Here is a 27742-nt window from a genome sequence, read left to right as displayed (position 1 = left end):
ACGTCCTCCCCACTTTGGTCCCGGTCCGTACCGTAAGCCTTTGGCAATAGCGATTGCTGATTTAGATAGGGATATCTATGAGCCGTCGCTCATCCCAGAGGAAGAGGTGCGAGCTTATAGGGATTTGAGTGAGGTTGAGTATAGTGCGCTCGTGGGCGAAAGACAGCTTAGAAGCTCGTCTCCAATATGGATCGTACCCCACCTTGGTAACTTCTGTCTGAAAGGCCGTGGCCGAAGCCCGAGAGCTCACCTTGGAGAGAGTGCTTGCTCTGAGACGTATGTCTTACCAATGCTCTCTTCCCCTGTTCTCCTGACTGCCAAGGGTACGTACTTTGTCTGTTACGACCGTGCGTATACATGGTTGCCCCTGGACTTCGCGGGCACCTGTTATATTGCAAACTTGTTGCCACCGACGTTTACGGTTGCCTCAGATTACCACAAGACTAGAGTTGTGAGGGGCGTGATTAGCAAAGAGGACACTGCCGGTCAAGAGGCAGGAGACTTTTTCAAAGGTTTCTTTCCGTTTTGGGGACCTATGGTTAATAGTAGGAACCTGAGACAGTTGACTTGAGTGGTGGAATCGACTGCTAATATCACTGCCAGTGCCCTTGGTAACATTACAGCAGAGCTTCAGGCGGATAGGCTTATGACGTTATAAAATTGGATGGTTTTAGACGTTGTTTTAGCAGATCGAGGTGGAGTATATAAGGTGATCCATTCGAGCTGTTGTATTTTCATTCCAGACAACGCTCCGACTGTCTATCAAGCCATCTCGAAGTTGCATAAGATCTCCGAGTCCATACACGTGGACGTAGGGGATTGGACGCTTCTCGGGTGGTTTTGGGGCCTAATGTCGACTTGGGGTTGGAAGATTCTGATGATCATCGGGGTTGTTGTAGCATTCCTGTTCACGTGTTGCCTTTGTGTGCAGTGTGGTCCTGCCTTATGTGGCCTTGTGCTACAACGTGTATAAGGCAGCCGCCTGTTATTAAAGGAACTCTGCTGGATAGAGTTATGTTGCAACAGCATCTAGATTGTCTGATTAATATCGAGATCGATTATGATTCCGACTAGTGCTTGCCTACATGAGGGCAAAAGGAGCGTCTGAGGTTCCGTGACAATTGTAAGTGGTGTTTTCGACTCGCACGAATATGGTCGAGTCTGGTATCTATGAACCGCAAATGACGAGTTTAGTGGGTGTACGCGCTTTCGCTGTGCTAGCCTAAACCGTTCGTCTGTTTCGTGGGTTTCTTCATCTGAACCCACGGGTTCCATCTTAGATACGGCATCCATTTTGTTTCTTGCCCTCAAGTAGCCAGCGAACGGACGCTGTCCGCTTTGCGACCCTGGGACTTCCAAACTCTTGCGGAAGACACGTTTCTTTTGAAGGTGTCTTTTTGATGAGGGGGATGACACTAAGGCAGATGGCCCCGCTCGAGGCTCATCTTGCCGTGCCGGTCTATTGTCTCAGTTGTGCATTCATTAGGCACGTCCCCTTTGATGCCTGCAACTCGTGTTTCCTGGTACCACCCCTTTTACACCCTCTTCGATCTGTTCCTTGTCTACGTCTTCCTCTGCACCTGTTTCTGTCCTTTCCTCGATTCGTTTACTACTGAATGGAATGTACTAATGGTGGGAAGATGTACTTTTACAGTTGGGAACTGCCAAATGTTACTGTAATCATGTTCCGGGCTCTGAATACATGAAAGCGACCCCTCATGATCTTTACGATGGGAACCGAGTTGTAATCCTTTGTGCACCATGTTATTCTATGCTTGAAAACTGTATAAAAGGAGCGATCCACAGATACAAGTTGAAACAGTCTCCTCGAACCTACAAGTGTTGTACTTCCTGTGACTTCTGTATTCCCTGCAGTAATAAACCTCGAATCTTTGACGCCGAAGGAAGTGTCCCGTGTCTCTGTCATTTGTACGCCGGAACAGGTTACCCACGAAGGTTTTAGGTGTTATCCCTGGCACCGCTGGGTCTTAGCAAAAACCCATTCCTTCAGGGGTGGCGCGCCTCTTGCCAAGACCTACCCAAGAGGCGTTTTGTACCCCCACTTGAATTAAAAAAGGAGCTTTTTTAGTCTCTTGCCAATGTCCTTGGATGTTTTCAAACCCACTAAATGATGTCAGCTGTACAAAGCCTTCAAAGACGAGACGGCAACCCACCAAATCAGTGGTTTCCAGCTCGAATCCCTTGCCACAGTGCGTCATCAGCTCCTCACTAGATGACTGTGGAAGCAGTGTGTGCGATGGCAGGTATGCACTCTGACAGCATTTTGGCTTTGTTAATCAAGTAACATTTGTTAAGCACATAGCTGCTTCAGCAGAAGGGTCAATGCTGGTTTTATCATGGTTTTTATGTTAAACTTTGTTAGAGGGGCTGCCCAGTTGTCACCAAAATGAAAAATTCTATAAGCAAAAATGTTATTGGCCTCCAAAAAGACACATTGCCAAAGTAATCCCTGGAGCAAAGGAACTGCATTGTATGCCTATGTGCTCCTTGTAAAAGAGAAGAATGCATTCACACTGAAGTAAGCCAATGTTTGAAGTGACCTGACCCACTGCCCCATGCTGTATTCTGCAGTGGATAGAAAGGTTATGTGAATAACACTAAAACAGAATTCTGTTTCAACTTTCTTGTTACCAGTATGGGTCAGATGTGGCACCCAAAGATGCACCGATAAATGTCCTCGTCTCACTGCCAAGAACAAACCAATGACCCAATGGAATTGCTTTCAGAGCACCATTGTATCTTACCCACACCACTAAAATTCGAGGGCTATATAAAAAAATTGACAGGAACGTGTTTTGCTACCTTGAGAATGCTCAGGAAATTTTTTCCACTACTCCCTAGAGAGGCGAGGGAGACTGTTGCCCGAGCACTCATTCTAGCAAGGCTGGACTATGCGAACTCCCTGTTCAGCGGCATTCCAGCTTATTTGACCAAACGTTTGTTGGTCATTCAGAATGCCGCCGTTAGTCTCCTTTTTAACGTTCCTAGATGGAAGAGTGTTCGGTCCCATATGTCCAGCCTCCACTGGCTCCCAGTACCTCAAAATATCCTCTTTAAAACCTTAGTACTTGCGTTCAGAGCGACTCATGACCAAGGTCCAGCCTATTTAAAGAAAAGATATTTACACTCTATGCCCCCACAAGAGTACTTAGATTATCTTCGCTTTTCAAAATGACCCTTCCCCGATTCAAGCGAACCAGACTAGGGGGACAGTCCATTGCTGTGGTCGCGGCTCGCGCCTGGAATGCTCTCCCCTTTCATCTGCGCTCCAGTCAATCTGTAGCCCAATTTAAAAAAAATCTAAAAACCTATCTATTCAGTAGCAGTATATAAGTTGATCCTTGCTCACCCTTCTTTGCTTTTCCCACCGCGCCATGATACTCCCCAGTAACAGTGCGCATTACAAAATCATTTATACATACATACATTGTAGGGGCGACACCACACAAAGAAAAACTGTAGGGAAACGTATAGTTTCTTACTTGTCGTTGTAGTTTTGCAGCTTGAAGACTTTCTGGATTCACTATGCTGTGCATTATTCCGTCATCTAGTGGTTAGGTCCGGAATTGTAGTATTTATCCATTTTTTCGTGGCGTTGACACGCTTCCTCCGGAAGCTCCCACCTTTGGTCGCCATCGTCGGATTATTTTTTCTTGTGTTGTGTTATTCTTGTTTTTCCTCTTATCTTTTAAAGTCTTTTTCCAGTTTTAATCCCTTTTCTCCGGTCTCATCTTTCTGGCGTAGGAGGATGGGTTTGCTAGGGAATCCAAAAAGTCAGCAAAAGCTGCAAAACTAAACCGACAGGTAAGAAACTATGTTTTGCAGCGTGAATCTTTCTGGATTCACTATGCTGTGCATAGACTTTGTAGCGGTTTGTCCTTAGTGGTGGCTTGGTGGAAGATGAGCACTGGTTACTGAATATGTGTTGTAAGACCTTCTGTCCCACTTGCGCCTCTTTGTTTATTTGGATAACTACACAGTAGTGCTTCGTGAACGTGTGCACTGAAGACCATGATGCAGCTTGGCAAATGTCTTGAATAGGTGTGTTAGCTAGAAACGCAATTGTTGCTCCTTTCTTCCTTGTTGAGTGAGCATGAGCTGCTCCTTGTAACAGATTTCCTGCTGGTTTGTGGCATAGTTGTATGGTTTGAGCAATCCACAGTGCAATGGTATTTTTGTAACTGGTTGTCCCAAAAAACTGCTGGCAAAGGAAACAAAACTGCTTTGTCTTTCTGCACACCTTTGCCCTTTCTATATAGTGAATGACAGCCCTCCTGGCGTCCAGTGTGTAGCTCCTTTTCTGTGCTTGGTTTTTGGAAAAAACTAGATATTTGGAATGTTTGGTTGATGAAGAACCGAGACACCACCTTTGGCATGACTTGTGGGTCTGTTCTCCTTACAATCCTATCACTGTGTATTTGCAGGTAGGGCTCTTGGAGTGTTAGCGCCTGCAACTCACTTACTCTTCGTAGTGATGTGATAGCCACTAAGAAGGCTGTCTTTAGCGTGAGCATGAGCAGTGTAGCCTTGTGAATAGGCTCAAATGGTGCCTTCATCAATTGAGTTAGCCCCTCGCTGAGGTTTCATGCTGGTGCTGGCATTCTGTTTGGAGGTGTGGTTCTCTTTGCTCCTTCTAGAAATCTTTTTACTACTTGTGAGGTGAAGAAACTTTTCCCCTTTTCTCCTCTTGTGTAAGCCACTATCGCCGCTAAGTGCACCCGTAGGAATATGTAGCTTACTTTACTTTGCAATAGATGTGTAAGTATTTTAGTACCGTTGATTCCTTTGTGATTTTCCTTTGCAGTTTCTCCCTAATGCACCATTTGGAGAATCTTTTCCACTTTGCTACGTAGCACTTTCTTGTGGTAGGTCTTCTTGCCTCCCTGTGTACTGCCATTGTGCTTTTCGGTAGATTGAGATGTGCAAACTCTAAGGTCTTCAGGAGCCATGCAGCTAGGCTGAGGCTCTCTGGCTCTGGGTGTAGTACCCTTCCATTCTGCATTGATAACAGGTCCCTTTTTTAAGGCGAATCTGTGTGCTGGTGCTTGCGCCATTTCCACTATTTGTGAGACCAGGACTGTCTGGCCCACTGAGGTGCTATTAGTATCAGCGACATGTTGCTGATCCAGCTTTTGGCGAGTACCCTGTGTATCCGTGGTATCGGGGGAAAGGCGTATGCAAATGTCTTTGACCAACTTATCCATAGCGCATTCCCTTGTGACTGATGGTCTGGTTGCCCGGATGAGAGGTATTGGCATTTTGCATTTTGGTTTGTTGCAAATAGGTCTATTTGTGGTGTACCCCACTTCTGGAATACTTTCTGTATTTCCTGTAGGTTGATCTCCCATTTGTGCGATGCTGACATCTGCCTGCTTAGTCTGCCTGCTTCCACATTGTCCTTCCCTGGGAGATGTATTGCTACTAGATCAATTTTCAGTGCAATGGCCCATGTCCATATTTCCCGTGCTAGCCCTGATAGTGCTAATGAGTGTGTTCCTCCTTGTTTGCTGATGTAGAACATGGTGGTGGTGTTGTCTGTTTGGATCAACACCCTGTTTTCGTACAGCTCCTTCTGAAAGACTTAAGGCTAGGAACACAGTTTTTAGTTCTAGGTAGCCGACGTGCTTGACCGCATCCTGCTGCGACTATTGCCCCCTCACCTTGAGTTTGTTCATGTGCGCACCCCACCACAGCTGGGAGGAGTCTGGTGTGATGGTCACTGTTGGAGTTGGTTGTGTGAATGGTTTCCCATGTGATATGTTTCCCTTGTTCCACCACACTATTTCCTGATGCACTGCGTGTGTGACAACCACTAGATCTTCCCAACTCCCTGATGCCTGTGGCCATTGCTGCTGTATCCATTCCTGGAATGGTCTCATGTGGAGATGGGTGTTTTGGACTAGGTGAATGCATGACGCAATCATTCCCATTAGCTTGCTCACCGTCCTCACGGTCAGAACTTGCCCCTTGCGGAAAGACGTGTTTCCTTCAGTATCGCCAATGTTCTCTTCCTGCTGGGGAACACTTTGGCATGTATGGTGTCGATATCTGCCCCTCAGATTATCTTGATCTGCTCTGGCTCGGTTGACTACTTTTCCCAATGGATTGTGAAACACAATTGGGTCAGTGTTTGTATGACCTGCTGGATGTGTTGGTTGCAGTGGCTGTGCGAACTTGCTTTTATAAGCCAGTCGTCGAGATGGGGATATACCTGTATTCCTTACCTTAATGTGCGCTGCGACAGCTGCTAGGCATTTTGTAAACTCCCTTGGTGCGGATTTAAGCCAGAATGCCAGTACTGTAAACTGGTAGTGAGTTTGGTCAATCGCAAACCTCAGTAGACGTTTGTGCTTGTGGTTGATGGGATTGTATGCGTCCTTTAGATCTATAGTTGCCATGTAGTCCTTGTTGTATTTGTGGTATTACCTCTTGTAGGGAAGACTTATTGAATCTGAGTCCTTATGAATTTGTTAAGGAACCTTAGATCTAGGATAGGTCTTAGTGTTTCATCCACCTGTGGCACAAGGAAGTAAATGGAGTAAACCCCCTTGTTCCTTTGGTTGTGCGGTACTACCTCTATCGCTTTCTTGCTGAGCAGTTCCTGTGCTTTTACTCGCAACAGCGAAAGTTCCTTTGCAGAGTGTGCCTTGTTTCTTGGGTTCCTGTTTGGAGGTTGTTTTTCCAGCTCTATACAGTATCCGTATTGTATGATGTTTAGTACCCTTGTCTGTTGTGACCTTCCTCCACTCCTGGATGAAGCCTCTTATTCTGCCTCCTACTGTGTTCGAGGTAGTGTTTGTTGCGGAATGCCTGGTTTTGTTTTTCTGTATGTCCTTTTGGCCACACCGAGGTGTTGCTAGGGTGGGTGTATGCCTTATGACGAAGTCACTTGGGGGTAGGCTGCTGGCCTCCTCTCCTTGTAGATTGACGTCCGTCTAGGTGCCCTCGAAAGGACTGGCCCCGGGGCTGGTACTGCCAGTCCTGCTGCTGCTGCTGGCCCTGGTTGCTCCCTGGTAGCTTTGTTGGAATGTTTGGTGCGATTCAGTAGGCATGTTGCCTCCCCTACCACCTGACCTTCTCGCGGGTGTACCCCTTCTCATCCCTCTGAACTGCAGCGCTCCTATGGACCTGCCATCTTGTTGTCCTTCTTGAGCTGGGTTAACTTGTCAACTGGTGTGCCAAACAGTTGCTCTCCATTAAAGGGTGTGTTCAGGATGTTGTTCTGCACCTCTGGCTTGGAGCCTGAAATTCTAAGCCATGCTTGTCTTCTCTCGGTCACTCCGCTAATCATCTGTCTGCTGGACATGTCCGCAGCATCCAAGGCCGATTTTAAACATATATTCACCACGTTCTTACCCTCTTCTACCAGTTGAGTTGCCCTTTGTTGGTACTGGTCTGGTAGATGCTTTAGGAGCTCCCCCACTTCCTACCAATGCTGGTAATCCTGTTAATTAGGGCGTTGGGAGTTTGCGATGCTCCATTTAATTGCCGCACTCCGCTCCACCTTTCTCCCTACGAGGTCCATCCTTCTACTCTCCTTGTCTGGAGGTGGTCCTGCATTTGTGGGTACATTGGCCCTTTTTCTAGCCGTTGCTGTAATTATGGAATCTGCTGGCACTGACCCCTGGATGTAGGTCCTTTGAGGAATGCTTATACTTTTTCCCTGTTCTCGGCGTCACTGCTTTGCATACTGCTGGTTCTCTAAAGGCATCCCTTCCCTGGTCCAGCACACTAGGTAGCATGGGCAGGATCTGGCTTTTAGTCTGTTGAGGCAGCAGAGTTTCCAGTAGGAAATATGCCTTGGGCTTCTCCTCCTCCAGTTTTCCGCCATATGTCTGTGCAGCCTTTTGGACGACCATATTGTAGATTTCTAAGACATCTGGAGGTGAAGGCCTCGAAGGGCAAATGTCTACTCCTTATGGCAATTCAGCGCCGAGGTCATGCCCCTCCAAGTCTTGTGCTTCCGAGGATGTCGAGTCCCGTTAGGTCTGCTGATCCTCGTCGTCTTCGCCTTCGAAATAAACTACTTCTTCCTCCTGTTCCTTGACCGGTTCAGGCGATTTTGGTGGTTCGGAGTCCTTGTCGTCCCTTTCAACTTAGAGTGCGGGCTTCGGCGGGATGGTGTACTGGCTCATCCTTTCGTCGAAGTCCTTTTTTCGTTGCAGGATGCTCGCCATTTCTGCCTCGAGCCTCCTCTTTCTTTCCATCTCTGCGGCATGTTCGGCGTCAAGAGTTTGTGCGCTTCGCTTCGAGGTCGTAAACGTATTTTTTGGCCCTTTTTTCCACAGCGCCGAGGTGTCCTTTTTGAGGGCATCCTTAGACGACCCTGATTTTGAGGGCTTTCGCCGTCTGGGATTCTTTTTCGAAGGATCCGCTGGGCTATTTGTCCTTGGGCGCTGTTGCTTTCGCTGAGATTTTTGGTGGCAATGTTCCCTTCGAGGACTTTGCTTCACTACGAGTGTCGCTGGAGGACTTAGCTTCACCCATACGAGTGTCGATCGAGTGTCTGGGGGTCGGCGACTCTTACATCCTTAAACGTCTTTTTTGGGACCTCAACGACTGTGCAGTCCTCCAGTCCCTCGGCGATGTTGTCTTCCTTTCTACTGTAGTGGCCCAAGTCTCGGAGCGATGGAGGTGGCCCCTGCCCCTGTATGGTGTGGTTCACCCTTCTCTGCCTCTCTTTTACTCAGAGGGTCTTGGGTGTGAACGCCGAGCACGTGTTGCAGTCCTCGCTGTTGTGGTCGAGCTGCAGGCAGAGGTTGCAGACTGGATGCCGGCCCTTCTTGGCGTATTTATGGTGGCAATTAGTGCAAAACTTTAACTGTGTTTGTACATTCCAGTGCTCAGCGAGCCCCCTGCGAGTGCCTTCTCTGTTGAACGTCGAGATCTTGGTCGAAAAACCTTCTCCCTCGTTGTCCCAGTTACCGGACTTGTAGTCGGGTGTCTTGAAAAGTTTGAATTTCGTAGATTTTCTTCTCTTTCCATCGATTCTTTCTCCAAAAACTCTGGAGCTCTTCTGTAACGATCCTGACCCAACGGCGGAAAAAAGAATCTGAAGATGGCGACCAAAGGTGGAGGCTTTCAGAGGAAGCTTGTCGACGTCACGAAGGACACCAAATGGTGGTATGTGGACGCCCACCTGGGCCACGAAAAAAAAAAAATAGGAGAAATAAATAGTACAATTCCGGACCCAACCACTAGATGGCACAGCATAGTGAATCCAGAAAGATTCACGCTGCAAAACCACTAAGTCTTCTGTGCCCCGAATGCATAGGATTGGCAATTTTAGGAAGCAAAACAATATGAAACAAAGGAAACAAACAAAAGGCAAACAATGACAAAACAAACAAGAAGAAATAAGCTTCATAAATAATTTGTCCAAATCTTTCTCATCCGGGTAGAACAGGAACGTCTACATTATCTGTATACCAAAATATAGCTCCAATGCATTGATTTGGGAGGTAAAAATGCCTAAAACTAGATTTACTCACCAAAAGTTTTTTGCTTGAAACTGGTGGCTTTCAATGCACGCTATAATTGTTTGTTGTCCGTCAATGGTTTTTCCGTATACCTTAAAGGAAAGAGCACGAGGTTACAAATCCAAGCCAGACTTAGCTGTAAGCAATCTTCAAAGGTTTTGAACGAAAAAATATTTATCTTGAAACCATAATATAAAGTGTCATGTATGATAGCAGATGAAAACAGCAAAGTTTGGGTGGCTGCTTACAAATATAAAAAGAAAATATTCAACAGTCCTCTTGTTAACGTTCTTAAGCTGGAATTGTAATACTTTAATAAGTGAATTCGCTTTCCTTTGATCCTTAGCAAGCCAGAGGATGAATATTACAAGCATAAGCAGCTCCCTGATGTATTCTTTCTTTTCAGTAAAAACACATCCATTACACCTCATAAAACTTTGCAATTGTATATAAAATGATTGGCTGTAGTGGATTATCACTCCTGGTAACGCAAGGTGCGAATAGCTGTTACTGCACACTACAAGATTACCAGTCCTGGGTTATTAGACTGCAAATTGATTTTCACTTACTCGGTTCCTGGAAATGAACACTTTTGCATACAGTCCCCTTATTGGGCACCAACTCATGTAACGGACACTATGGTTTATCACTTCTGTATACAACCCTCATAAACATGTCGATAACCCCTCTCTAGGGAACGAGCAATATAGGTAAAGCCCACCTATTAAGCTCTAAGGGATTACGTTCCTGACCATATACTGCCTACTAGGCTCTAGGGATTATATCCTGCAAACAAACCACCAGTAAATAAAGGCAGACATCTGCCACCAGCTAAAACTCACCGACAATTCTACAGCGAGAAGACAGTCCCTCCCGGGACATCATCTCTCTATTCAGATACCACTATCCCCCAGATTAACCCACTCCAAATTCTACATGAGCTAAGTATTATCTTCTAAATCTGAACAGCATCTGGGATGAAAACTACCACCTGACCTAGACTTGATGCACTTGCATCAATGCCCTAGCCTTTTCTCAAGCTATTTCCATAAGAAAGCGAACCAACTGCAACATGATCAAAATGATCAATATACCTACACAAGGAAAACTGAACCAGAGGAAGAGTGCAAAAACATGAGACACCCTTAATGTCGCTTGCGAAAAGGAAATTAAAGATTACAGTGAGATTGACAGATCACACATCCCCTCATTCTGTCCCACACCATTTAACCCATTACGTTACCCTGGGACTGCAGCACATGTTTATTTTTATGTTTTTGTGATTTGTATTGCGCGCAAATACCCGGAGGTGTCTCGGCGCATGTGTTTCCCAGGACAAATCACTGATCAAATAATCATTTCTTGAGCAGTCTACGAAAGCTGGCGAGAGTGGGACTGCGTCTGATGGACAGAGGAAGCGAATTCCAAAGTTTGGGGGCTGCCACTAGGAAACGTCTGTCTCCCCAAGTGGAGGTTCAAGTACGGGGAACTGAAAGAAGACATGACGAAGCAGATCGCAACGATCTGTTGGGGGCGTAGATGTGAAATGCAGTCTTCAAAAACTGTGGTCCTAAATTGTGCATTGCCTTGTAGGTGATGCAGAGCGCTTTGTATTTAATCCTATTTCCGACCCTTAGCCAGTGCAATTGACTTATGGCCGCTGGGGTTGGTTGGCGTTTGGGGATGCCAAGCAGAACTCTCGCTGCCGCATTCTGAATCTATTGTAGTTTGTGGAGCAGCTCTTCCTGAGCATTTAGGAACAGGGCATTACCGTAATCCAGCTTAGAAAATACAAGAGTGGAGATCAGCGTTTTTCCTGCAGATGGAGGAAGGTATGGAAGTATTTTCTTGATTTTACTTAACATGTGAAAGGAGGCGGATACCACTGAATTTGCATGTTGTTTAAACAGCAACTTGTCATCGAACATGATCCCGAGGTTTCTGACCTTAATGACTGGCACTGGTGAAAGGCCTATTTCACTTGGCCACCAGATGCAAGACCATCTTAACAGAAGGTTTCCAAAGGTCATGACCTCGATTTTGTCCGAGTTTAACTTTAAGCAATTACTCGCCATCCAGGAGCCGATGGCGAGCATCCCCTCCTGAAATCTAGTTGCAACAGCTGACCCGTCCTTATGCACCGCCACCACCAGCTGGGTGTCATCCACATATATATTAAATAGTGTCGGACTTAGCGATGATCCCTGGGGCACTCGGCAAGGGAGGGTGAAGATGGGCGAGTAGTATTCACCCAGTTTCACCAATTGCGAGCGGTTCGCCAGGAAAGATGTGAGGAAATGTAAATTTTATGGTCAAGTTGTGTTCCCTAGCGCGTACCCCACCGTCTCCATGTACGAGTTAAAGTGCATGTAACTTCCCTCCTGTACCAGCTATGAAGACGCAAATACATTTGCGTCCAACGTCAAACTGTCCTCTTTCAGACCCACCCTGAATGGGTTGGATAGCCCGTTCCTAAGTATGCTATGCCAACGTCTTTTTGTAGTGTACTTCTACGTTTTTCAGCTCTAGCTGAGTAGGCCCTGAATTTCTGCCACCGAGCCTCTTTTCTGGCTTCTGACTCCAAGGGCCTCTGCCCAGGCTGCCTCTGTACCCGTGAACTCTGACTTACTTTCAGCGCGGCCCCTCGCGCTCAGCTCAGCCTGCTGTCTGCCAAGATTGACTATAACCTTCGAGTTATCTGTTCCGCTCCCCGAAAATACATTCCTGCCTGCTAGCTTCAGTAAACATTCCCCTCAGCTGCAGAGCCAAGGGGCCGACCTGTCTCTATGCAACTAATTCAAGTAATTCATAGCCCTTGTTGCCATGCTCCCATGGAAGGCCCATGCCCCCACGCTTCTCATACAGACACTCAGGCGCTTATGCACGCACTCACAGTCAGTATAGAATAGCTTCTGCCCTCGAGACCCTTTCCGCCCAGATAGCTTAGTTCCTAAACACCAGATATCAGATATGATAGAAGCACAAGTTGATCTGACATGCCAGACTTGTCTCTTTCCGTCGGTGCAAATGTCAAGCCCCCTGCACCCTCCAGCTTCACGTCAATCACACGTCATGCAGCTGCGCGCGCATCCAAGCTTCCGATTTCTGCTGACATTGCAACATTTCTGTTAGTGCCACCCCTTTGTGACACCTACCTGTGACGTTTCTAGCACACACCTCTAGTTCACGCCTTCTGATTACGTACTTGTAACACGTGTATACTGTTATCTTGTCTTCTCTCAGCTGTTACGCCCATTATAACTGTTTCCTATGACATGAATTAAGTATATAAGCTATGTAATGTAATAAAATGTAGCGCTCTATCCCTTCTGACACCCCTGTGGTGGTCAGAACATGATATCCTGGTCTAGACCATTCCTTTTTGAGGAATAAAACCCCTAAGAACTCTAACACCACGGACTCTGTTTTCTTTCTTTCCGATTGAGTTATTATTGATTAAGTACTTACCTGCATAGAAATTAAGAGAGTAAATTAATTATTTACGTCATTTTGGCGCCCGAATAGGGACCCCTCCCCCACCTCACGCGCCGGTTGGTGCGTTGCAAGCTATGTCCCCTGCCATCAGTTAGATGGAAACTACGCGTACCGGCAGGATTTCCTGCATCTCCCTCTGACCCACGGAGGTGACGAAGACTGCGATCAGTGCCCAGACGAGGCGGTGAGGAGTGCGGAGGATCCCGACCAGAGCCTAGCCGAAAGAAGCAAGGTCCGAGGTGTCAAGAGGCCCACCAGGTTTCCGAAATTTTCCTTAGTTTTCCGAAGTTTTTCCGAAGTGTCGAATCGAGTCCAGTCGAGTTTTCCGAGGCCTTCTGTTTCCGTGCTTCCCGGTGAGTACCATTGCTGGGACGTATCTAGACGGGTTTGGGTACACAAGTCCGGTCTGCACTGTTTTTAGGCACTGTATCTGTACTGTTTAGCAGTATATCTAGTATTCTGAATTTCTGCACTGTTACACCAGTGTATCTGTACTGTTTAGCAGTACATCCAGTATAGGGGGTAGTCATCTATGTCTCAAATGTCTTTTCATGTGATTAATGTCGTGGTATGAATGTGAATGTGACCGTTTTTAATGTGAATTATTGTGTTTCTTGTACAATTAGCTGTACCCAGTATTAAGTAAACTAAGGATTGAGCATTCAGTACTAAGTAAGCAAAATGCCGTTTTTCAACAAGTTAAAGCAGATAGGAACTAGGAAAGGGATACTAGAGGAAGAAATTCCTATCCCCCCTAGGGACACTCCAGGTAACTTTATGTACCATAAGCACGGCATAGACGCCATATTGTATCTAGACTTATGGACTGACTATACTAAACACCTAGACGAAAGACACAGATGGCCCGTTAACGGAACATGGGATGCCGAGTGCATCATGAAGGTAGAGGAAGCACTATGGAAAAAGAAAGCCAGACAATCTCAGAAAGACGCCATAGAATTTTGGCGTAAGGAATCACATAAACGTGCTGAAAGAGCACTCCGTAGAGAAGACAGACTTAAAGAATCAGAGAAAGCCCAAGAAAACGAACTAGTTACTGAGGGGATCCGAGTAAAAACTGAACAGATAGACCGCGCACGACATAATCTTGTAAACGGTATGTATCTTGCGGCCGAGGGTACACCTGAGGCCCTATCAGAAATACCGAAAAACTTACCGCCACCATTGATCCCAACTAAAGTAATGCATAAGACTACTAAAGATATATTCCTAAATTCTTATCTAGAGGATGTAGCACCGGCTTACACCAATCTGCCTGTTCGCACCTTGCCTACTGACGGGGACGGGGGCACCCCGCCCCCAGATCATGTTCCGCCAGTACCGCGACAGACCTCCCCCGTTCCGCCAGCCCCGCCACTTCCCGCACCCAAAATAGACCTACCGAAACCACGTTTACCTGATCTAACTAAACGACAAATTCAAGTTCAGATACCGACTCCACAGGGAGATACTGCACAAGCCTCCGCTTCAGGAGGTGCAACCGCGGGTCCTCGGACCCCGCCATTGACACACAGATTAAATCTCAGGGATATGCAGAGTCCTCTCACGTTCAGGTCACCCCGCTTTGACGCATTTAAAGAAAACCTTTCAGTTTGCAGATACGATCCAGTACCCGGAAAAGACGATCTAATGATATTGGCATCACTACGGTTAAGATCTGCTACTGATATCTTGCTATGTTATGTAGGAATGAAGGATCGTCTGGATAGAATATATGAGTTTGTTCAGACAGGGAAAGACCCTGACAGTATTAAGGAGGCCATGGAGAAACAGAAAGTTGACATTCAAGCACAGATACTACGATTTTTCATAAACTGTCTAATAAGAGAATGAGATAGGCCTGGAACAGATCAGAGTGAATTAGATGCATTGAACAAGTGGGGTCAAAATATAGCTGAAGGAAAACATGATAAGGGGACTTGCATAGCCACTATGTACAGGAAAATTAGGAAAGCAGTGCTAGCAGTACACCAAAAAGAGAAAGAAAAAGCTTCCTCCGAGGAGGAAGAAGAACTTGAAGAACCAGAAAGAGCTGCAGATACTATAGCATATGTAGGTAAGGGAAATTACCTTAGGAAAGGCATCCGTCCAGAAAGCAAGAGAGTCTTTTTCTCTGCCTTGACAAACCCGAATTCTGCTGAACATCAGTTCCAGGAAACTGATAAAAGGCTTCGAGATCGAGTAGGGTACCACGTGCTCAATTCTATGGATGAACAAGAACTAGCCCGATCAGCCGTATCATGGGCCGAAAATCCAGACATATATAATGATGACACAGTAGCGCAGACATTTCTGAACCTTTCCCCAGACGAGCAGAAATTAGCAGGTGTATACATGATTCAGCACCTCCTCATCAAATACAGAAACCATCATTCTGATCCAGGTCCCCTACACGAAACACTAGAAGCACTACTCATGGATAGATGGAGAGGCTTAAGTACCAAATTAATTCAAATAATTCTAGAACAACGCCGTAGATATGACACTTTCATAAGCTCCGAATATGTGCCCGCCCCGCCTCCAGAAAGAAAAACGTATCACATGCAATGCGGGGGTGGCATTGAAAGTCAGAACCCCTTACGAGAAGTACACCCTGTTATGGGTACGGATCACCTTTTGAAACGTGTATATGTACACACGCCTCTGACCAAGTTAGAACTGTTAGAAATGAAGAAACTAGTACCGTGTCATGATAAAGATCCCGCAGGTTTTCACAGAGAGCTTAAAGACATGTTACTGATGGGGGATTACACATATGATGATATCATGAAAATGTTAAAAGTACTGTTGCCCACGGGCATCTACGAGAAACTAAAGGAAAAGGAATGGGAGGTGGGAGACACAAAGATTGCATGGGCAGAAATAGAAGAGGAAGAAAATAAACGGGTCCCAGGGGTAGGCCTTGGGGATAAGACTAAAGCATTACCCGGTTTGATAGTACAGGTCCTGCCAAGATTATTGACAACTAGAAAGGAAGATTGGGACGCGATCTCGTCCTGTAAACAGAAACATGATGAAGATAGTAGTGACTTCTATTCAAGATTCGAGAAATGTTTCATTATCAATAGTGGCCTCAAACCAAGTAGCGAGTCATATCCGCACCTTTTTGTATCAAAACTAGTCGAGAATTCCCTACCATTAGTTAAAAACTGAGTGTACAAAGTTGAAAGTACTTGGCAGGCAAATACGCCATCCCAGATGTTACAGATGCTCCAATATCATCAGAACAGAATTAGAGAAGAACAAGATCAGGAACAGAAACGCATGAAAGACACGAAGATGAAAATGTTAGTAGCTCAGACGGTCCCAGCCGACGGTCAGAGAAAGGGTGGGACCCAGACAAGTCACACTACAGCTCCCGTTAAAGGGACATGCAATTACTGTAAGCAGCCAGGTCATTACGTACATGAATGCCCAGTCCTGAAACATAATATAGCAACAGGTAAAACTAAAGAAAGACCGCATCCGCCTAGACAAGACCATAACCAGCATCAGTCTTCACAGAATACACAGAATACACAGCCTATGCATGCTTCTTCACCTCCAGCACAGACAGTAGCGGTACCACAGCCACAGCCCATTGCCGCGTCTCAGCAAGTTTCGCAACAGATGTACCAGTATGCCCAGTCCGCATACCCAGATTACCCCCGATATACATGAAACAGCCTAGAGAGGGAAGGTGGCTTGCCTCTTATTGAAATTCCTGTAGATCAAGAAGGTCCTTATGTACACAGTCACGTATTGGGAAAAGACAGAAAGTTTTTAATTGACACAGGGGCAAGTCGCACTACGATCAGCCATGATGAAGTCCCAGGGGCACCCCTCTCAGGCTCACAGAATGTTTCCCTTGGTTTTTCAGGACAGCCTATTGTAAATGAGGTATCAGAACCAGTCCCCCTGGCTGTGGGTCCATTATCACGTGTTACAGACTTGTTACTTACAAAATCATGTCCGGAAAATCTGTTAGGAATTAAAACATTGAAGGCTCTAGGAGCTATAATCTGCTGTTCCCCGGAGGGAGTTAGACTCTTTCTACGGGATTTCAAGGGTCATTATGTTTTGCGAGAATTCGATGTCAGATTGAAAAATGTGCCAGATTACTTGTGGGCAAAAGGCCCAACTGATGTAGGTTGCATGCATATCACCCCATACCGCGTTACACTCAAGGCAGGTGTTGTTTTACCGAGAATCAGACAATACAAGTTACCACCCGATGCTGTAGTGGCTTTACTGAAAATCATTGAAGAGCTCATTGCCCAAGGAGTGGTCGTAGAGACCGACTCCAATGTCTGTAATTCACCGATCATTCCGATTCTTAAACGTACCGACCCCAATGCACCGCCAGTATATCGGCTGGTGATTGATCTTCGAGAACTGAATAAATGCATTATTCCACAGTACCCTGTGGTTCCCGACATCTCATCCCTATTGACTGCTATTGATTCAGAAGCGACGTTCTTTACTGTAATTGACCTCAAGAACGCCTTCTTCAGCGTGCCTATTGATCCAGAGAGCCAATATCTCTTCGGATTCAGTTTAAATGGACGCAGCTTCAAATTTTCACGCGCACCTAAAGGATTCACAGAAAGCCCCAGCATCTACAGTCAAGCACTGAAAAGACAACTAGATTGTATTCAAATGCCAGTTAACACCGCTTTACTTCAATACGTCGATGATCTACTGATCACCGCACGAAGTGAGCCCGAATGTGAACAAGCATCACTGACAGTTTTACATTTTCTGGCCGACAAGGGACACAAGGTGTCTCCTTCGAAGCTACAATTCTGTGTTCAGCAAGTTGTGTACTTGGGTCACTTGCTGTCCAAAGTGGGGAGACAGCTCACTCCCGATCGCATTCAGTTAATTGTAAATATGCCACAACCCCAGACACAAAAGGAAGTGCGGGCCTTCATAGGCCTCACCTCATACTGCAGACAATGGATTCCTCAATATGCATTTCTAGCTAAACCACTCATCCAGTTAACGACACAGGAGGCAGCGACTTCAACTGCCCTCCCTTGGACTCAGGAACACACACAAGCTTTTGAAGAATTAAAGAAAGCCTTATGCCAAGCACCAGTTTTAGCGACACCATGTTACAGCAAACCGTTTACACTTTTTGTTACAGAACGTGATGGTACAGCATTGTCTGTCCTCACTCAAGATCAAGCAGGTTCACATAAGCCTTGCGCTTATTTCTCAAGTACATTGGATTCAGTAGCCCAGGCACTCCCTGCGTGCTTAAAGTCAGTAGCAGCAACAGCGTTAGCAATCAGACAGAGCGACTCAATTGTTCTAGGCCATCAATTAACAGTACAAGTTCCACACTCTGTAGAGGTTCTGTTAAACAGAACCCAGACTCAGCACTTGACTATAGCACGACTGACAGGTTATGAATTAACGTTATTCCAGCCACACATAGAAATCAGGCGCTGCAGTATTCTGAACCCCGCAACACTGTTACCTACAATTATGACAGATCCAGCCCCGCATGATTGTATAGAAATCATTAATGCAGTAACAAAGCCTAGACGAGATTTAACAGATGTTCCACTGACAAACCCAGACCTGACACTTTATGTGGACGGTTCATGCCTGAGAACAAATACAGGAGAATTAGTGGCCGCGTATGCAGTGACCACTGAAACTGAAGTTAAAGAAACACATCGTATTGACACACTGTCCGCTCAAGCAGCAGAGCTCATCGCTCTGACCCGAGCTTGTATACTAGCCAAGAACAGAAATGTCAACATATACACTGATTCCCGTTATGCGTTCGGAGTCGTACACGACTTCGGCATGTTATGGCAAGAAAGAGGTTTTTTGACCTCCCACGGTGCCAAGATACAACACGGTCCCCTCATTCAAGCACTGTTAGAAGCAATACATTTGCCTTCAGGAATATCAGTCATGAAGTGTAAAGCACATACTAAGGTCACAGATTCTGTTTCCCAGGGTAACGACCTGGCAGACCAGACAGCAAAACATACAGCACTGACTCACACCCAGACAACTGATGTGACAAAGACAATAGTACCGACAAAGTGTATGGCAGTCAAGGATCCCGCTCTAGATGTAATTGATATTCAGGCACATGCTACCCCAGAAGAAATAAAGAGATGGATTGAACTAGGAGGGATCCAGACAGATCAAGGTTGGATGACGAAGGGAAAATCTACATGGTTTCTCCCTGACTCTATGGTTCAAGTCATGATTAATACAGCACATAGCCCAGCACATCTAGGAGAGAAAGCGATGTTAGACAGTTTACAAAATCTTTGGAATAATAAACACTTACGAGCGGCCGCAAAACAGAAAGTGCGTACTTGCATGATCTGTTGTCAGTTCAATCCAGGTAAAAGCGTCCCTGTAGAGTAAGGTGGATTTCATCCTCCCGATCACCCTTTTGAAGTCCTCCAAATGGATTATATCCAGATGAACCGTTGTCGAGGATTCAAGTATGTCCTTGTAGTTGTTTGTGCTCTGTCCCGCTGGACCGAAGCATACCCAGTCTCAGACTATACTGCCCCGACCACTGCCAAGCAGTTGGTTCGTGAATTCTTCCCACGATACGGTTTGCCTCGTGTCGTGTACTCAGATAACGGACAACCCTTCTCGTCCGAGCTAATGAAACAAGTTTCTTTACTGCTAGGATATCAGTGGAAGTTTCATTGTGTCCGACATCCTGAAGCCGCAGGCCTTGTAGAGAGGCATAACCAGACACTAAAGATACGCCTTGCAAAAATATGTCAGGAGAAAGGGGTCGACTGGATAGTCGCCCTGCCAGTGGCACTATTCTACATGAGGATGGTCGCCCACTCGAGATCAGGGCTATCCCCGTACGAAGTGGTTTTTGGCAGACCACCGAATATGTGGGGGACGCCCATTCCGAAAAAGATCACTGATGTTGATTGTAACATGTTGACAGATTACCTTGCCTCCTTGATGTCTGCACTCCAATCATGTCGTTCACAGGTTGCCGCAGCCTTCCCTGACAACACTGATGTAAAGCCGCACGAGGTCCGTCCTGGGGACCTGGTATTGGTGCGAAATTTCGACAGGAAGAGTCCACTGGAGCCCCGCTGGAAATCCCCGAAGACCGTCCTTCTCACCACGAGGACCGCCGTGAAGATCGAAGGGAGAAAGGGGTGGGTCCATACGAGTCATGTGAAAAAATTTCATGAACTGAAACCAGACCGAGACTCGTCCACCCCCACCAAAGACTGTGTTGAGCCAAAAGACTTTACAGTTACCGAACGAGAAAAAACTCCCCAAGAGGAGTACAGGTCGAAACTCCGATCTAGCAAGTCAGACAGTTTAATTGTTTAAGTCCTCCCCTAGGTGAATCGGTTAAATAGTTTCTGACATGTATCCCCTAGATCGAGATAGAGAGAGAGAGAGACAAGTTAAGAAAAGTGCATATTGTAAATCACTCCGTAGTCACTGTATAGTGACATTATTAATCATGTTTATTCTGAGTATTTTAGTTATTGTTTCTAGCATTCTGCTACCTATCTACTGGCCTATTTTCAAGCGTGAACAATCTGTTTACAATGTCTCTGCTGAACACACTTTTAGTGAGTTACCTCCACACGAACTCTCTTACAGACTTGCGCTGCGCAACAATACATTCATTAGTATGTTACACCATTCCCATCAGACTAACAATGCTACAGACTGCTGGATATGTGGCCGACTCCCTCCCTACCAGAATTACAAGGGAGCTCTGCCCCTTTTTCCGTACCCGTTCACTCACAATGGCTCCTGTGGTGCATGGTTTAAGATAATTAATTCCTTAGATCCTGATATTGCTGTTTTCGATGGGGGCTGGGTTTGGGGAAACTTGAACTTAGTCCTGCTCGACGTCTGTTACCCTGATAAGGAGGGACTCCCCACTCGAATAGGAACTGATCTAGAAAATGAAGTATATGGATTAGGTAACTACACAATTAGCCTTATGATCCTTACTGTCGAATCCGAGGCTGCACCAGTCCTGCCCCATATGCTAGTATTACCAGTCACTGGTGAATTATGTGTCCGAAAGAAAGGTTCAGTACACTTAGGTCATAGTAAATGCACTACTGTGGTCGAATTCAGTGATCATGGTAAATCGTCCTTCAAAGCTATCAGTCACTCCTATTTTGTTTGTGGTCATACCGCATACATACGTCTGCCTCCAGATTGGGATGGTACCTGTTATATTGCATTCCTTCTGCCACCTGTTTTTCTAGCTCCCCCTGATTACCATAGAAATACAAATCTAGTAAAGAATAGACCCAGAAGAGATATCCCACTTGTCGACTACACAGAAACGGCATGGGAACAGTACACCGATTTTAATAAGGGATTCTTTTTCTTTTTAGGACCTGTCCAAAACAGTAAATTAATACGTAGATTAACTAGAACACTTGAAGCTGTAGTACATGAAACTGCCTCCGCCTTAGGTAACTTAACAGAGGAGCAATCTGCTATGCGGGTTGTTGTCCCTCAAAATCGTCTTGTTATTGACGTCATCTTGGCAGATAGAGGTGGAGCCTGTAAGGTCATCGGGTCAAGTTGCTGCGTTTTCATCCCACAAAACGCGCCATCTGTCTATCAAGCTATTACCCGTCTGCATAAAATTGCAAATCAGATACATCAGAATCCAGGCACCTGGACTTGGTCCGGTTGGTTCTGGACAACGTTAACTGCTTGGGGATGGAAGATCCTATCCTTCCTAGGTTTTGGCCTTGTCATAGTATTCAGCTGCTGCCTGTGCCTACAGTGTGGGCCGGCGATATGTGGACTGTGTGCCACATCGTGCATTGAACATTCCAGTTTCCTCTCAAACCGTCAAAGAAAGAAAGATGAGCAAATAATGCTGCAAGAACAAACTGATCAATTTATGATGATTGATATATCATGAAGGGTCCGTAGGGAACAAGGAGGGAATGAGGAAATGTAAATTTTATGGTCAAGTTGTGTTCCCTAGCGCGTACCCCACCGTCTCCATGTACGAGTTAAAGTGCATGTAACTTCCCTCCTGTACCAGCTATGAAGACGCAAATACATTTGCGTCCAACGTCAAACTGTCCTCTTTCAGACCCACCCTGAATGGGTTGGATAGCCCGTTCCTAAGTATGCTATGCCAACGTCTTTTTGTAGTGTACTTCTACGTTTTTCAGCTCTAGCTGAGTAGGCCCTGAATTTCTGCCACCGAGCCTCTTTTCTGGCTTCTGACTCCAAGGGCCTCTGCCCAGGCTGCCTCTGTACCCGTGAACTCTGACTTACTTTCAGCGCGGCCCCTCGCGCTCAGCTCAGCCTGCTGTCTGCCAAGATTGACTATAACCTTCGAGTTATCTGTTCCGCTCCCCGAAAATACATTCCTGCCTGCTAGCTTCAGTAAACATTCCCCTCAGCTGCAGAGCCAAGGGGCCGACCTGTCTCTATGCAACTAATTCAAGTAATTCATAGCCCTTGTTGCCATGCTCCCATGGAAGGCCCATGCCCCCACGCTTCTCATACAGACACTCAGGCGCTTATGCACGCACTCACAGTCAGTATAGAATAGCTTCTGCCCTCGAGACCCTTTCCGCCCAGATAGCTTAGTTCCTAAACACCAGATATCAGATATGATAGAAGCACAAGTTGATCTGACATGCCAGACTTGTCTCTTTCCGTCGGTGCAAATGTCAAGCCCCCTGCACCCTCCAGCTTCACGTCAATCACACGTCATGCAGCTGCGCGCGCATCCAAGCTTCCGATTTCTGCTGACATTGCAACATTTCTGTTAGTGCCACCCCTTTGTGACACCTACCTGTGACGTTTCTAGCACACACCTCTAGTTCACGCCTTCTGATTACGTACTTGTAACACGTGTATACGGTTATCTTGTCTTCTCTCAGCTGTTATGCCCATTATAACTGTTTCCTATGACATGAATTAAGTATATAAGCTATGTAATGTAATAAAATGTAGCGCTCTATCCCTCTGACACCCCTGTGGTGGTCAGAACATGATATCCTGGTCTAGACCATTCCTTTTTGAGGAATAAAACCCCTAAGAACTCTAACACCACGGACTCTGTTTTCTTTCTTTCCGATTGAGTTATTATTGATTAAGTACTTACCTGCATAGAAATTAAGAGAGTAAATTAATTATTTACGTCAGATGCAATGAGCTCCTTTGCTAGATGGTTAATCCCCAGGGTCGCGACAAGGTCGATCAGAAAGGAGTGCAGCGGACAGGTCCAACAGAATGAGAGCTGCCGCCACGCACCCCCCCCCCGGGTCTAGAATAATCCTGATTTCGTCAGACGCCTTTATCAATGCGGTCTCCGTACCAGGACTCTTTCGGAACCCAAATTGGGTATCGTCCAGGAGGTGTTCCTGATCAATGAATTCTGAGAGCTGCGGATTCATGATAGATTCGAATATTTTAGATGGAAAGGGGAGGCAAGCAATTGGTCTGTAGCTTACGGAGTCTAGAGGGTCAAGGGAGGTTTTTTTTTTCAGCGGCTTAATCACTTTCTTTTTCCATATGTCCGGGTAGGAATCTGTTAGGAACATAGAGTTACAAATGTCCATGAGGGGGGTGTAATGTCCTCATTGATAAGTTTAAGTGTGGTAGGCGGGCACGGGTCTAAGGGAGACCCTGACCTGACCACATGCACTTCCCACAAACACCCTCTAAAGCCGTAACCACCCCTTCAACCCAGGGGCTCTTTAACCCACATGCCAGACTTCCAATCCTAACTTAGGCCACAGCCAAAGCCCTTCACCCACATCCCAGAGGCCCACCCCTCCCTTCCACAGCCAATCCCATCTCAGGGAAACTGCATCACAAGAAAAAGACAGAAACCCAGTAGCGAAACTGTCTGCTCTTCAATGAAAGATACATTAACAAGAACAGTCAACATGTTAGATTTACTTCCAGAAGCAGGACTGGACCTTGCTTTCATCACAGAAATGTGCTTTAGCAAAGGTTCCAAATCCACATGTTGCGAAGCCGTTCCACCAGTATACTGCATCAACAAAAATTATATCAGCAAGATCGTAGGAGACCCACGAGCCATCCATAAGAAATGCTTAAAATAGTCCACTTTAACACTTTACCAAGAGAGACTATGAACCTATGCTGGTGGGATGTCAAACAACTATCTTCTGCTTTCCCTTTCTCTTGTTCTACAGACAACCGCAGAGCAACAGACAGTTTAAGGACGCTTTACTAGACACACTGACGTAGGTTTTCCCATGCCAAACTACACAACCTAGGAAACTTCATCCTATGGTTTGCAAGGAAGGATTGAACAAAAATCAAAGCCATCACATTCAATTTCGAGGCCTTCAACCTCCTAATTCCAGCTCACTTTGCCGGCCACTCATTGGATGTTTTATTTGCCCCTCATGAGACACCTCAGTAACGGACTACTTGCCAGTCATTTGGAGCAACCACAATGTCATTATTTTTAGGATTAATCTACCGAATAAAACAACTCCAAACACAACCATGACCTTGAAAAAAATCCAAATCAATATGTGCCCTTGGGACATATCCACCTTCTACAAACTGGGATGTTCACTGCATTGGACACCTGGATACCACAAAGAACGCACTTAGGAGCAACCTTAAAAGAAGACCGCATGGCTTAATGGCAAGATCAGGAAAATGAGAACACAACTCAGAATCTTCAAACCTAAGTGGACGAAGTCTAGGGATAAAAATGTAAAACTCCTATTAGGCCCTTCATAAAGTATCTAAAAAGCAAGCATCAGAGCCACATAATGATAAAACTGCTGCCCATACATTATTAATGAAGACTGTCCATTAAAGTAACTCCACAAGACTGCAATGCAGGATTCTGCTTAAGAGTGTCAAAATACAAACTTACTGAAATTGCAAGACTTCTGCAACAAAATCTCCAAGGAACTGATCTCAAAAACGGAAACGATTTAAAAAAACTATATTACGGATAAAACAAATAAGGCTCCTCCCACATATGACACAATCACTGCCAAGATGTACAATATCAAAACTTCGATCTCTTACCACTTTCGAGGTCCTCTCCCAAAAATATCCTTTGCACAACCTGTGCAGGTGAGGAACTGGAAGCATACTAAACAAGTGTTTAGGGCGAGCGCAGCGCGCAAGCGCTGCTCTAGGAGAGGGTCTCTTGGAAGCACTCCTGACTTCCGAGAGACTTCTCCATGTGGGTCGGACTCCTCCCACACATTCCATTGGCCTTTGTGTGTGGCTTTCAAAAATGAAAGCACACAAATGGCTCTTTTCTGTGACTGTTCACCCCGTTTCTGTGAATATCACTCCCATGGCCTATCGGTCTCGGGAGCGAGCAGTGGCATACAGTGTGTAAGCTGCATTCCTTAAATTCCTTATAGCGCCACCACTCACAGGCTTGTTTTATTTTATTTTCCACTATGGCGCCTCTTCACAGTTGCCATTTACATAACTTGAAAACGAGGGAGCCGTACACATTTAACAGCCACTTCAGTGTCTGTAGGAGAGGAAGGGGAAGCCTCCCCAGCAGCTGAGGTAAGCCGCATAAAATAAGCTATGTTTCTGAGGCACTAACATGAGCTGTTAAAGCAGCAGATACTAACTTGCCTTTTGAGAAGATCAAATGTTATTTGTCTAGCGTACACTGATTTTCAGACATAATAGTCTAACTGAGCATTCTTCGCCAGTTATTTACGCCCAGTAAAATCTTTTGAAGCTGTGAATTTTCTTTTTTTTGCTGGCAGCAGTCAGATGTGCGCTCCTGCCCCGAGATTAAAGGTGCTGCGGACATTACTCAGCCCTCCGCTTCACAGGAGACTCTGCAGGTCTCTCCTGGGCCATTTACCACCTCAGGAGAAACTCGATGTTGTCAGGCGCAACAGTCCATCTTAATTAAAGGCCACATAGTTTCTCTAAACTCTGGGAAAGGATAGCCCTCACAGTTTATAACCAAGAATCCATTAGCCCCATCTCTACTGTCAATACACAGTCACAGCCCCAACAACACTTCCCACCCTGCATTTAAACCGCCGCAGGCGTTTCCAGGGAGGGTGGCAGCTCTCACTGCTATTGTGCTTTGCACACCATAAACTGGGTAAAAGTTAACGTTATTGCAGTGTTAGCTGCACAACACCGTCTTCTTCTCTCCGTACAACTTGCATGTTCAAACAGCCTGTGCCCGTCCACCTACGTAATTTACTTTTATGCCCCTTTATTACCAACTTAAATAATATTGCTTTTGTGTTTTGCCCCATTACAACAAATTGTAATCAATATCTGGCTAGAATATCACTGCAGCACATTACAGAGTGTTTCCAGAAACAGCAATGGAGCAATAACAGCAAACACTTACAAGGCCCAAGGGCGAAACCTATTGGCTATGCCAATGCTTGTTATAACTAGGCTCTTTCCCACCCAAGCTGAAAACCTCTTACATTAGACCAATCCACATGAAAAAATAATCAACTCAGCTAATCGAGCAAACTACAGACCAATGTCTTATGGCTGTTTCAAGGTAAAACTATTTGTGAGATCAGTTTTTAACTAAACTTTCTAGTTTTACAGAGGAAAATGACTGGCTATCAGATCAACAATGTGGATTCAGACATGGTAGAGCCACAAACAAAGTCAGTCATCATATCCATATCTGATCACCTAACATTCACAGTGAACATAAACAGAGAAGCCCTACTGTTTCTGAACCCATCAGTAGCATTTGACACTCTCCATCACCAGATGCTAGTCAACAGACTATCATCTCAAAATATGCAAATGCTTCAAAATGGAGTGTCTCCTGCTTCAAAAACGGACTCCTACCATTTTTCATAACTTCCCCTCACACCTAACATTGTGGTGACCCCCATCTCTCCTCTCAGATTCAATATCTATGTAAGCCCCCTCCCAACTGACATGATTACACTGTTAATCCTTACATATTACAACTATTATGACGATATGCAAAACAAGACCTCTAAAAGTCTAGACTTGGCAGTTACCCCATGGATTAGTCATGGATGAGGATTAACCACCTAAAGTTTATATTGCAAGGACCGAGATCATGACGCGTGGAAAATAGCACAAACAATAGCCTATGGCCACATGCCCAAAGAACTCGATGCCACACCAGTTATGTTAAATTAAGTGAGAAACCTTGGGGGAACCAGACTCAGATCCCGGATGCACATGCCAACAAAATCATAAAGGGGAACCTGCAACACAATGAAGACACTGAAACACATCTTCACATGCCATGGATACCAATAAAAACTACATGTTGTCCTCACACTTGTTGTCTCCAAGTTCAACAATGCCAATAGCCTATTTCCTGTAGGCCTGAATCCACCTTTTGTAGGCCCAGACTCCATTTTAGGCAAACAAGTCTCCATCTTTTCTATTTCTGCAGAATCATTGTCAAGCCTGCCATTATCGCAGATGTTGTCCGACTTTACCTTTCCTAGAACTGTGAAAGTGCCAAGTCTTTCAGACAATTACATCAATAAAACACCTGATGCAACATCAGTCTGGAACAAGCGTCTTATCACAATGTCAATAGTCAAAACAGTGTCGTTTGAATGGACGTCTATGTGCCTTATATGATAATCAGGATAGGTCTGGGACACAGACCTGGATGAAAATAATCTACGTTAGAAATTCCTGAACTTAGGTCAGAAATTCATATCCTTGATAAGAGATAGTATAAAAGGGCTATCGCCTGACCGCCTTTCAGGAGATGT

General features: G+C 45.6%; 1 protein-coding gene across 1 annotated transcript in view; it reads right to left on the bottom strand.

Moving 5' to 3' along the window:
- The window catches only part of CAPZA2 (capping actin protein of muscle Z-line subunit alpha 2), a 314968-nt gene that overhangs the window by 136095 nt on the left and 151131 nt on the right, over positions 1–27742 (bottom strand). The window contains exon 6 of the mRNA XM_086919391.1: positions 9513–9592. Within this exon, the coding sequence (XP_086775517.1) occupies positions 9513–9592 (80 nt within the window). The remainder of the gene's footprint in view (positions 1–9512; positions 9593–27742) is intronic.

The sequence above is a fragment of the Lissotriton vulgaris genome, chromosome 1_1, assembly GCF_964263255.1.
Source record: "Lissotriton vulgaris chromosome 1_1, aLisVul1.2, whole genome shotgun sequence".
NCBI lineage: Eukaryota > Metazoa > Chordata > Amphibia > Caudata > Salamandridae > Lissotriton > Lissotriton vulgaris.
Note: the sequence above shows the minus strand (reverse complement) of the source record. Positions and strands in the feature narration are given on the sequence as shown.